We start from the raw sequence: 13,310 nt of genomic DNA, 5'->3' as shown, positions 1-13,310 counted from the left end.
TTAGATGGCGAACTAAGGGGTCGAAGTTTTTTTTAAAGAGACAGTACTTCGATTATCGAATGGTCGAATAGTCGAACAATTCGAAGTCGAAGGTCGAAGTAGCCCATTCGATGGTCGAAGTAGCCCAAAAAACACTTCGAAATTCTACGTTTTTTTACTTCAAATCCTTCACTCGTAGTTAGTGAATCGGCCCCGAGGTGTACTGTCAACTACAGCCTCCTGTAGTCTGTCAGTCCACACAGGGGTCACCAAGTAGCCAATTACAGCCCTTATTGGGCACCCCAAAAAGTTTTTGCATGCATGTGTTGCTCCCCAACTTTCTTTATTTTTTAGTGTGGCTCACTGTAAAAAAAGGTTGGGGACCCCTGATCTAGAGGCTCCTTCGTCAGGCCAACATTGGCATGACGAAGGGGCCTTTGTGCTCTGAAAGCTTGCAATTGTTACTTATTCAGTCAGCCAATAAAAGGTATCACCAAACGTTTACTTTTTCTGCAGTTTTCAATGGCTAACACGGTACAACATCGTAAAAATATATAACACACTTACTGAAATGGTGAACGGTGTGAGTTTGGTTTTGTTTATGGCTCTCTCATCAATAGTATCTGGCTGAGACAGGTTGATCAGTTTACTGCAATAAAAAAACAATAATTATTGATAGATTGTATACAGTTTTATTTTTCAGACCAAAAACTGTCATGCTTATCATCATAGATGTTTTAATATCAAAAGTAACTGCTGTTGATAATTTACATTTAAAGGACCAATTACAACAAAAAATACAATTATTTCTTTGAATTGGCATATCAGTCATTTCTATAATACACGTGGAAAATATGCTTTTCACTTTTTTTACTTTTCTATAGAACAAGTTAAATTATTTTATTAGAGAGGGTCCAGAGAAGGGCAACTAAGCTGGTAAAAGGTATGGAAAAGCTACGACGACAGACTGACCAAGTTGGGGTTGTTCACGCTGGAGGCCCTTAAGGGGTGAAAAGACAACTATGTATAAAGGGGATTATATAATAATAATCTATAATAATCTCACTGATGCTTTATTTACTCGTAGCTCCTTCCAGCTGGGTTGGATGGTGTTTAGCAAGTGAGGGAATACAGGGTTATGGGAGATATCTCATAGTACAAGTTGATCCAGGGAGTAGACCGATTGCCATTTTGGATTCAGGAAGGAATTATTTCTCCCCTCTGGGGCAAATTGGAGAGGCTTCAAATGGGTTTTTTTTGCCTTCCTCTGGATCAACTAGCAGTTAGGCAGGATAAAATTTATTTAAAAGGTTGAACTTGATGGACGTGTGTATTTTTTCAATTAACTTACTATGTTACATAAATGTGTAGATTAAAACCTATAAAAATTAAAAAATAAAGTTGAAAAAAAATAAATGTGTAGTATAAATTGCACAGAAAAGTTAGCCTTTCCACACTGGTGTGGTTCCCAAATTAATAATGCAGTTTATATCCTATCATCTTTAGGTTGGTTTTAAAAATGTTAGGCAAGTTCAACGGCCCTCTATATTGTCTACCGTGGCTAAAGAAAAAGATCTCAGGGACACTGAGAAAGGAGTGATTAAGAGACCACAGTGATAAAGTCTACTTAGATTTTCTAATATTTGATGAGGATTAATAGCTAACATGAGTGTCCTCTGTGGCTAAAAGTATATACTCCTTGACCGTGGTGTCTGTGCAGTGATTCAAGATGGAGCTATACTGAAAGTCAGATTTGTTGACTACAAATATCAAGCTTGCGCATGAACAATTGTTCATGGCTATCAAGGCATGTACTTTGTAAATAAAGCAACTGTCAACTGTAAAAAACAATACACCATTATTAAACCCCTGTCATTCCCCATTACCACTACATTTCTGTAAACACAACCCTTTATGCTAGTATTTCCATTATTTTGGTTATCCCTGTAATTAAAAAGTCTGATTCCATAAATATTTATTAAAGGGCATGTAAAGTATAAAATAGAATAAGGCTAGAAATGCTGTATTTTGTATACTAAATATAAACATGAACTTACTGCACCACAAGCCTAATCAAACAAATAATTTATGCTTACAAAGTTGGCTACAGGGGGTCACCATCTTGTAACTTTGTTAAACATCTTTGCAAGACTAAGACTGTGCACATGCTCAGTGTGGTCTGGGCTGCTTAGGGATCGTCATAAACAAAGCTGCTTGAGTTCTGCAAGGCGGGGGCTCCCCCTGCTGTTCATAAGTATGATTGTTTCCCTGCTCAGCAGTTAGGGGCCGTCTGACAATTCCTACCACAGCAGTAAATGAAGTGAGAATTTCACTGCATACAGGCAGGTTTCTTATAAAAACAGTACACATTTTTTAATTAAAGTACATTGGAGATAGGTTTCTTTTTCATTAAAGAAAGTAAAAATGGGATTTTATTTTTTTGCCTTTACATGCCCTTTAAAAGCCTTTTTTTGTACTTTTTTGACATCTAAGACAGGGATACAAAATGCAAAATGAACATAATAATAATAAATTGTACAAGAACTTACCAAAGTAAAATGCCATCCCTTAATGATGTAAACAGGCTTTTATTATTTGGGTTTAAGGGTAGCAAGTGCTGAAGGTCTGGATCATCACTTAAACCTTTATTAATCCAATTAGCAAAGGCAAACTTGTCTTCCTCTGAAATGAAACAGTGATATTCAGTTGTAGCAATTAAAAAAACGTTACTTTTTTTAAAAGTGAGTATTACTTGCTAGTGGCCTTCAAGCAGTCCCACAAGTAATACAGGGAAGAAAATGCCTTAAATGCATTGAATCATATTCAAAAGCATTTAAATATTCAATCATTGTCCATCATCTCTAGAAAGCACAATATTTAAAAATAGCTGCACCTGCCTGTGAAGGGCTTATGAAGACAGTTAATACATCCATATTATCTAATGCTGTAAAAATATGCATTGAGTTACACTCTTAACAAGTTCTCCAAATCAGCGGATTGCGTTCTGGTTTTTCAGCATGTCTGTTTGGATTAATACATTGTCCATTTTTTTGTGTTATTTATGCTTAAGCAGTATAGTTTCTTGGTTTTTTTTAGGGACAATCAGCATAAAAATCAGCAATTCACCAAGTTTAAGGTGGTGAATAGTCAAATTTGAATTCTTAAAGGGCCAGTACATGATAAATTTTGAAAATCAAAATAAATTTTTTTTAAAAACTCAAATCAAATTTTCACTATTCCCTAGTCGAATTTCACAAAAAAATTTAAATATTCGAATTTTGAAAATTTGAATTTTCACTTCGACCCTTGATAAATCTGCTCCTTAAAGGGATCCTGTCATCGGAAAACATGTTTTTTTTCAAAATGCATCAGTTAATAATGCTACTCCAGCAGAATTCTGGACTAAAATCCATTTCTCAAAAGAGCAAACAGATTTTTTTATATTCAATTTTGAAATCTGACATGGGGCTAGACATTTTGTCAATTTCCCAGCTGCCCCTGGTCTTGTGACTTGTGCCTGCACTTTAGGAGAGAAATGCTTTCTGGCAGGCTGCTGTTTTTCCTTCTCAATGTAACTGAATGTGTCTCAGTGAGACATGGGTTTTTACTATTGAGTGCTGTTCTTAGATCTACCAGGCAGCTGTAATCTTGTGTTAGGGAGCTGTTATCTGGTTACCTTCCCATTATTCTTTTGTTTGGCTGCTGGGGGGGGGGGAAAGGGAGGGGGTGATATCACTCCAATTTGCAGTACTGCAGTAAAGAGTGATTGAAGTTTATCAGAGCACAAGTCACATGACTTGGGGCAGCTGGGAAATTGACAAAATGTCTAGCCCCATGTCAGATTTCAAAATTGAATATAAAAAAATCTGTTTGCTCTTTTTTGAGAAATGAATTTCAGTGCAGAATTCTGCTGGAGCAGCACTATTAACTGATTCATTTTGAAAAAAAATTTTTTTCCCATAGTTACATAGTTAAATTGGGTTGAAAAAAGACAAAGTCCATCAAGTTCAACCCCTCCAAATGAAAACCCAGCATCCATACACACACCCCTAACTACTTTTAATTAAAATTCTATATACCCATACCTATACTAACTATAGAGTTTAGTATCACAATAGCCTTTGATATTATGTCTGTCCAAAAAATCATCCAAGCCATTCTTAAAGGCATTAACTGAATCAGCCATCACCATGACAGTATCCCTTTAATAAAAGAAAACACAAGTCTAAGAAACTTTGCAATATGCATACATTACAAATTTTCTATGGTTATTTGCATATGTATTGCTATTGAAAACAGTGTTTGTCTGTCCCTTTCTATTCTCTGCCCTGGTGGCTCTGGTTTTTGATTTTTTGGTTTTTGGTTTCATTTTGAAATTATTTTTTTTCCCATGACAGTATTCCTTTAATGTTTTTTGACTTTTAAGGTACATGCATGCCAGCCTTCCATTCTGATTCCTGCAGAATAATGCTTGGGGGGGGCATTTACAAACAATCAAAATTTGATTTTTTGCCACGATCTATAAAAATTTGTGGCTTTATCATTTTATTAAAAACCTCTAGAAATCCGAATTGATTTAAAGGGGACCAATCAGATCAGCGCAGCTCCCATTGATTTTTATAGGAACGTGAAAACTTTTATTTGACAAGGTTTTCGCGTTTTTACACTTAGGGGCCGATTCACTCAGCTCGAGTGAAGGATTCGAATGAAAAATACTTCGAATTTCGAAAGTATTTTTTGGGTACTTCGACCATCGAATGGGCTACTTCGACCTTCGACTACGACCTTCGACTTCGATTCGAACGATTCGAAGTAAAAATCGTTCGACTATTCGACCATTCGATAGTCGAAGTACTTTCCCTTTAAAAAAAACTTCGACCCCCTACTTCGGCAGATAAAACCTACCGAAGTCAATGTTAGCCTATGGGGAAGGTCCCCATAGGCTTGCTAACCTTTTTTTGATCGAAGGATTTTCCTTCGATCGTTTTATTAAAATCCTTCGAATCGTTCGATTCGAGGGATTTAATCGTTCGATCGAACGAAAAATCCTTCGATCGATCGATCGCAGGATTAGCGCTAAATCCTTCGACTCCGATATTCGAAGTCGAAGGATTTCAATTCGAGGGTCGAATTTCGAAGTATTTTTAACTTCGAAATTCGACCCTTGGGGGCCGATTCATGAAGCTCGAGTGAAGGATTCGAATGAAAAAAATTCGAATTTCGAAGTATTTTTTTGGTACTTCGACCATCGAATTGGTTAAATTCGTTCGAATTCGAACGAAATCGAACGAATCGAACGAAAAATCGTTCGACTATTCGACCATTCGATAGTCGAAGTACTTCCCCTTTAAAAAAAACTTCGACCCTCTACTTCGGCAGGTAAAACCTACCGAAGTCAATGTTAGCCTATGGGGAAGGTCCCCATAGGCTTGCCTGTGATTTTTTGATCGAAGGATTTTCCTTCGATCGTTGGATTAAAATCCTTCGAATCGTTCGATTCGAAGGATTTAATCGTTCGATCGAACGAAAAATCCTTCGATCGATCGATCGCAGGATTAGCGCTAAATCCTTCGACTTCGATATTCGAAGTCGAAGGATTTCAATTCGAGGGTCGAATTTCGAAGTATTTTTAACTTCGAAATTCGACCCTTAATGAATCTGCCCCTTAGTGAATCGGCCCCTTAATAAATATAAAATTTTTAGAGCTAAATTCAGTTGTTAGTAAATGATTCGCCAAGCATTTTGACAAAAAACGACATTAATGAATATCACCCTCATTCCTTGCAGATGTTAGTGCTGATTGTTCCAAAATAAGCAAAAAAGTATAAATATATTATATTTTTCCTATAGTAAATGGGCCAATAGAGTTTAGTCATGGTTTCAGGAACCCCTAAAACCACTAAAATCCGACCTTTGATAAATCAGCCCCTTAGTAACATACAGTATATAGTACTGTGTCTGACTCATATATTCAAAACATCAAGGATTGAAAGGAAAAGGTACTCCTGCAGATTGACTGCAAAACATTTATTCCAGCTAGTGGCAACACAACAGGTCTCTGGTCAGAACCCTTTATCAAGTGTACAAGGACCATTACCATGTGTTTCTATTTAAAGCAAATTGACCTTTAACCCATTAAATGAGAACTAAAGCTTAAATAAAGAAGTAGGCTAGAAATGTTGTACATTATGGTTTTGGCTTCTGTACCAGCCCAAGGCAACCACAGCCCTTTAGCAGTAACGATCTGTGTCTCCAAAGATGCCCCAGTAGCTCCCCATCTTATTTTCTGCTGATTTACTGTACATTCTCTGTGCTGCTGTCACTTACTAAGATTAGGGACCCACTCACAATATACAGTACACGTAGAATACAAATGTCGTTATATAGGGCTGATTAGTCATTAATATAAGATAATTACTACATGGCAGCACAGAAACCAGTGCCACTAGCTTCCAAATTCAATAATCAGCCCTGTAGCATCAGCTTATATTACAGGCAAATTTAATATTCTGCTTGATAACTTGCAACTACCCTTAAGTTTAGCTTCTCAACAGCCGCTCAGAGCCCACTGAGCATGTGAGTGTCACAGACACTTTCCAAGATGGACCCCCTGTGACAAGTTTGAAGTCCTGGATCATTGCTGCTATTGACAAGCTGAAACTTTAGACTGGTGCAATGAGTTCAGTATAAATAATATGGCAATACCTTTCATTGTTTTATACAGACCACCAACCCCATTTTTTTTGCTTCAGATGCTCAAAACACTGAACCACCTCAGATCTGAATGTTTTGCACTTGAGACAATTGTGACTGATTTATTAATGCTCATATTTTTTGGGAGCAGGCTAAAAATGGTGTATTAGACCAATTACTCTAAACCACAAAAAAATGCTTGGGATATTGGGTTTTCTGGGTAACGGATGTTTCTTTAATTTGGATCTTCATGTCTTAAGCCTACTAGAAAATCATGTAAACATTAAATAAACCTAATAGGCTGGTACTGCTCCCAATAAGAATTAATTATATCTTAGTTGGGATCAAAACTCTAAAAATACACAAATCCAAATTTAGAAAAATAAGACCCTAAGAAAGCTTTTACCAGAATACGAATGTTGTGTGCCCTGGCTGGAATTAGTAGATGTTCCTCCAACTGCAGTTATGCCTTCTTTCTTGTTGATAGCTTTCCTGAAGGTTTTGCTAATGTCTTTGCTTTTTAAGTCTGTCATCACCTATTAAAATTTCATTGGAAAATGAATAAAACATTCCATTTAAGTCACATCAGAGAGAGAGAGGGAGAGAGAGAGAGAGAGTGAGAGAAAGAGAGAGAGAGAGAGAGAGAGAGAGAGAGAGAGAGAGAGAGAGAGAGTGAAGGGGGAGACACCTACTTAAAAGAGGAATGAGGGTATATATTTTAAAGAATGCATTTAGAAATTGTATGTAAATATTGGAATATTTTACATGCTGTGACAGCTCATCAAACACTATGGGGAGAATGTAATATGCAAAGTTAATATAAAAATAAGATAAAAAAATTAGCATTACGCAATGTAATATTCTTTGTTAGTCTTTTATTGCTTTGCGAAGTTTAATTGAGCATTGCACACTTTAAGATGTGCTTGAAGGTGGTGTAATCTTTTGGCGCAAGCATAACTTTTTCAATAAGAAGTTTTATTACAAGCACTGCGCACTGGCAAATTATAGAGGGGTCGCTAAAAAGCTTTCAGATTTGCAAAAACTATATTAAATTCGTACAAAGGAAAATTTGCTCATGCAGAGGCTTTTTTTGCATTGTGACTATTTTTACCATTACCAATTTTTATTGCATTCTCCCATTTAACCCCTGCAATAACTGACCTACTATTGGTCTGAAATATGTGTCAAACACCCAGACGAGTTCTTTCATAACAATTCTCACTGGCATTCATATCATGCCAAGTGTCATTAAGAACTTTGCCACAGTTATGCAGAGTATTTTTATTATTATCTTGCAACATCACTATTACATACATTTGTGTTCTATAGGCTGCTTTTATACCAAACCCTGTTATGCCTCACTGCTTATTCTCTTCTACTGCTATTTAGTCTCTTGGCTTCACTTTAGACTATGAGGTTTTGTGTCCAAAGTTCTCAAATTATGCAAATTTTCTGTCCAATTCTGTTCAATTCTATGAAATAGAATTTGCAAACTGACACACCTATACAAAGTTAATAAGGAAATCAGTGGCGCAACTACAGTGCGCCGGGCCGCTGTAAAATATCTTCAGAGGGACCCAGCGCACTCCGATACACATCTTCCCGCCAACTTCCAGTCTCCGGCCAATTCTGGCCCTGGCTCTGCCCACTCTCCGCTGAAACCCCGCCCACTCTCTGCCCCTTGTCTCTGCTTCCCCACCGTAGGTAAAACAGCGGCTGGGGAAGGGGGCTTCTTGTTAACTATAGAGGAAGCAGACCCGGCAGTCCAGGCCCCCCTTTTCCCGCGGGGTCTGCTTCCTCTATAGTTCGCCACTGTAGGAAATTTTTTACTTTTATTTAATTCAAATGTGTACTGTGCAAGGCACAAATGATAAATGTAATAAGTAAGTTAAACTATAGCAGTTCTAGAATTTGATAAGGAAAACAACCGGCATGTCAAATATTCACTAATCATGGCAGCCAATAAACTGATAAAAGTTATATAGTAAACCTCATCAGTTCCAGCATCTCATAGTAATCATTCACTGCAGTAACAGTCACTCATAATTGCCTTGTTCAGCTGATGTCTCTCAGCTAATATTTTTTCATCGTTCCATGAAAATAAAAAAAAATCAGTGATCATTAATTATTATTGATTAATATTTGACCTTTGGTAATGGAGCATATTAGACCTAATAATCACGACAGAGCATCTATAAGGATCTCCATTCTGCTTCCTATATGTACGGTGATAAGGCATGTACACTGAAGGCTTACTCTGATGAAGTGTTTGAAATGCATTAGTCAGGAGTCACTTAAGGAGCATGGAGCACAATGAAACCTCTGTCATTTGGTATAAAATTTTTTTTTTTTGTTCCTTTATGTTATACTCGTCTAATAAATGTGTTTACACATGATACTGCCACTTCTGGAACTGAATTTATTGACAAATACAGACAATTGTTTCTGCAATATTTTTTTTAATATGCAAGCTACAAGCTCCTCCTCAGCACAAGCTGATCTATGAGAACACATCTTTATTTTATGCTACTCTTATACTAAATTACATTTATATCAAAATACAAGTAGTCCTGGGTCATTTTTCTTTTCTAATGATCTGCACTGGTCCAATTTCTGAGATGAAAAAGAATTAAGTGTTGCTTCAAGGGGAAATAAAGGTTTGAGACCACTGACCAGACCTGTGACCTGCAGACCCACACCCATACCCAAATCTGCAAGGTCTACCTACTTTCCTTCAGGTAACCTGTGGGTATCACACCAATGCAATATATTTATTGTTTTTGAGTTTGTAATATAACCTTGCTTTGTTTACACTGCTTGTAATTTCATTGTCATTTCATTCCAGAGAATAGTAGGACCATTGATCAGTAGGGACCATAGGATGGCATTTAAAGATCCTGCTGACTAGAGTGAATATGAAAGTGTCCTCACAATATTCATATGCAGACCCCAAATGATCAGTTAAAGGAAAACTATACCCCAAAATAAATACTTAAGCAACAGATAGTTCATATTAAATGAAGTGGCATATTAAAGGAGAAGGAAAGGTTAAAACTAAGTAAGCCTTATCAGAAAGGTCCATCTAAATATACCAGTAAACCCCCAAAGTAATGTTGCTCTGAGTCCCCTGTCAAAAGAAACACTGCATTTCTTTCCTTCTATTGTGTACACATGGGCTTCTGTATCAGACTTCCTGCCTTCAGCTTAAACCTCATTGCCCTGGGCAAGAGCATGCTCAGTTTGCTCCTCTCCCCCCACCCCTCCCTTCTCTACTGTAATCTGATCCCAGAGCAGGGAGAGACTCAGGCAGGAAGTGATGTCACACCACATTAATACTGCAGCTCCTATCCTAAACAAACAGAGAGTTTCTAGAGCTGTTTACTCAGGTATGGTAAAACATTCTACAGAATAAATATAGCATTCTAGCTTGCACTATTGCAGCTAATCTATTGGCAATAAAATGCCTCCGTAGCTTTCCTTCTCCTTTAAAGAATCTTATCAAACTGGAATATATATTTAAGTAAATATTGCCCTTTTATATCTCTTGCCTTAAACCACCATTTTGTGATGGTCTCTGTGCTGCCTCAAAGATCACCTGACCAGAAATACAACTCTAACTGTAACAGGAAGAAGTGTGGAAGCAAAAGACAGAACTGTCGGTTACTTGGCTCATGTGACCTAACAAGTATAGTTTGTTTGGTATGTATGTGTGCACTGTGAATGATACAATAGCAGGGGGTGGCCCTTATTTTTTAATTTTCTATTTATGATTACCCAATGGCACATACTACTAAAAAAGTATATTATTATGAAAATGGTTTATGTACATGAAGCAGAGTTTTGCATATGAGCTGTTTTATGCAATATCTTTTTATATAGACCTACATAGTTTTCCTTTAAGTGATGAATGGTGGGGTTTATTTCAATATGTATATTGCAATAGTTTAGACATTTACCAGGTGAATATGTCATACGAACTGCATGTTATACTTTATGCTAGGTGTTGGTGCACTCACTCATTACTCACCGATACAAACTCTTCAAAGTCTATCTTTCCATCCTTATTCTGGTCAGCCTCCACAAAGATCTTTTCAATAATCTCTCGAACCTGATAGCCAGGGAGTGGAAGGCTGGCTTCTCTGAACAATTCATGGAGCTCATAATCATTAACGAAGCCACTGTTGTCAATATCTGTAATATACAAACATAGGGCAGCAGGAATATGGTCAGAAAGTATATACTGCATAATACAAGCAGCTGTTTTATTAGTCGGTTAAACATTAAGCTAGACTACAGACATATTAATAGATATATATATAAATATTTAAAGATACATACACTGTATACGTGGAATATTCTTAGCAGCAAGCTGTGACTTGATGCAAATATATTGTATTCTGAATTGGGGCTGACTTAGGCAGGTGGTCTCCACATAAGATTTGGTAAAGTTTTGTTAACATAATGTTTCCTAATTAACATGAATTTTAATAGACTGATATAAAAAAAAACTTCCTATTAAAATGCAAAGTAGAAGTGATGGCTTAGAAGCGTGTGCAACACTGCTCATTGAAGTATTCTGTATATTCCTATTCTAAAGTATTTTGGTTATTTCAAATTGAAAGAATTGCAGTGTCATGGATAAGATACAAAGAACATACAGACCAAATATTAACTCCATATGAATATAAAGCAATCAACAGCAAACACATCTTGCCCATCAAGTTTCTTCCATATTTAGCCTTCTGTTCTTGCACCTTCTGCAGTTGGGAATACCCTGAAGCAGTATTACTTTTGACATACTGTCATGCCCAGGCTACAAAGGCCCAGTCCTAGGGAGCCGAGAGCTGGGAGCAGCATGGCGCCTGCTGGCCATAACTAATCTGGGTTGAAGATTTTGACAGTTGTTTGAATCTCTTGCCCACCCAGTCCCCAGTGCTGGCTGGGTAAATGGGTAAGCTGTGAAGGTGATGGAGTGAAGGAGGTGAGCAGTGGGGCCATGCAAGCGGGTTGGGTGCGAGTGGGTCAAGTGCAAGTGGGTCGGTTGCAGGGGCGGTTGTGAGCAGCTTAGGTGAGCACAGTTTTTAAATATGGCCCTGCATACTGTAACAGATCTAGTTTACTGGGTGGAGGGCAAGAGTTCTATTGCAAACAAGGTAGCTATTGGTAACTGCACCTGGGCAAACATAGTTACATGTGGTTGGGATATATCCATTATAATGCTGTTTTTTATTTTTTAATCTATTGTTTATTCTGCTATTTTTCAGAAGATTGTGTCATCAGTTAAAACAAAGACTAGGGCCAGATGGGGCCAAAATCAGGTGTCCGCTTCTTGTTTTGTGTCACTCAGTAGATTTTGGCTCGAAATGCAAAGGCTCGCTTTTCTTAACCAAAATCTGCCGAGTGTGTTTGAGCCAGAGCTGAAAAGAAGAGGACACTGCTAATGGTTGGGTGCTGAAATTGGTCTGCAGATTTCAGCAGGCTGATTCGGCCCCATAATCAATGGCCAGTTGTAAGTCAATAGTCCCTTAAATATCAATAATGTTACATTTTAAAATGTCACAGGACATACCATGTACAACTACACTCTGCACACACTTCATGTACAGTATATATATATATATATATATATATATATATATATATATATATATATATATATATATATATATATATATACTACGCTCCTCTACTGACCTGCTACTCAACTCTTCTATCATTACCTCCTCACATGCTCGCATTCAAGACTTTGCAAGGGCTGCACCCCTCCTCTGGAACGCTCTCCCACGGTCTGTCCGACTTTCTCCCAACCTTTCTGCTTTCAAAAAATCTCTGAAAACGCACTTCTTTCGAGAAGCCTACCCTCACTCTGCTTAACTACCGAACCCAACACCACATACAACACCACATTTCTCACCCACTTACTTCGATCTTGCCCACTCCCACACCTTGTGTATTACTCCCTTCCCTTTAGACTGTATGCCTATGCATAGGGCCTTCCTCACCTTTTTGTACCTGTATTGATTGTGATGTTTGTTACTCCATATATTCTATATATGTAATTCATGTGATGTAGTTGTATAATCACATTTACTTTACAGTGCTACGCAATATGTTGGCACTATATAAATACATGTTAATAATAAAAATAATAATAATATATATATATATATATATCTCCATACCTAATGTGAAACCACTCTCTTGTTATACTGATAATGATGCACCCAAAGTAAACCAGGTTATATTGTTTCAAAGTTCAGTGACATATGACTAAGCCAAGCCATCCATAGAGCTATCTATTGTGTTATATTTGTCACAATTACATTTCCCATATAGCACCATACATAACTTTCTATACTGTGATCCAAGGTACATTTATTCATGTGCTAAAACCAATGAAATGCATTTGTGGTTTTTGAGTTATTCAGCTTTTTATACAGTAGATCACCAGTCCAAATTACCCTAACAACCATGCTTTGATTTAAATAAAAGAGAGAGGGATAGGGGAGGGGCTGAACAGAAATTTGTAACCTTTTATAGCATTTATTTTTTTAAGGTCAGTGACCCTCCATTTGAAAGCTGTAAAGAGTCAGACGCAGAAGAATAAAAAATTAAAGAACTATATAAAAAAAAAATGA

The 13,310-nt window shown here is 37.1% G+C and overlaps 1 protein-coding gene across 1 annotated transcript in view; it reads right to left on the bottom strand.

Moving 5' to 3' along the window:
* The window catches only part of pls1.S (plastin 1 S homeolog), a 35,388-nt gene that overhangs the window by 16,482 nt on the left and 5,596 nt on the right, over nt 1–13,310 (bottom strand). The window contains exons 3-6 of the mRNA XM_018265780.2: nt 10,700–10,863; nt 7,079–7,208; nt 2,529–2,661; nt 547–628 (exon numbers count right to left, since the gene is read on the bottom strand). Of these exons, the coding sequence (XP_018121269.1) occupies nt 547–628; nt 2,529–2,661; nt 7,079–7,208; nt 10,700–10,863 (509 nt within the window). The remainder of the gene's footprint in view (nt 1–546; nt 629–2,528; nt 2,662–7,078; nt 7,209–10,699; nt 10,864–13,310) is intronic.

This window comes from Xenopus laevis, chromosome 5S (genome assembly GCF_017654675.1).
Source record: "Xenopus laevis strain J_2021 chromosome 5S, Xenopus_laevis_v10.1, whole genome shotgun sequence".
Lineage (NCBI taxonomy): Eukaryota > Metazoa > Chordata > Amphibia > Anura > Pipidae > Xenopus > Xenopus laevis.
Note: the sequence above shows the minus strand (reverse complement) of the source record. Positions and strands in the feature narration are given on the sequence as shown.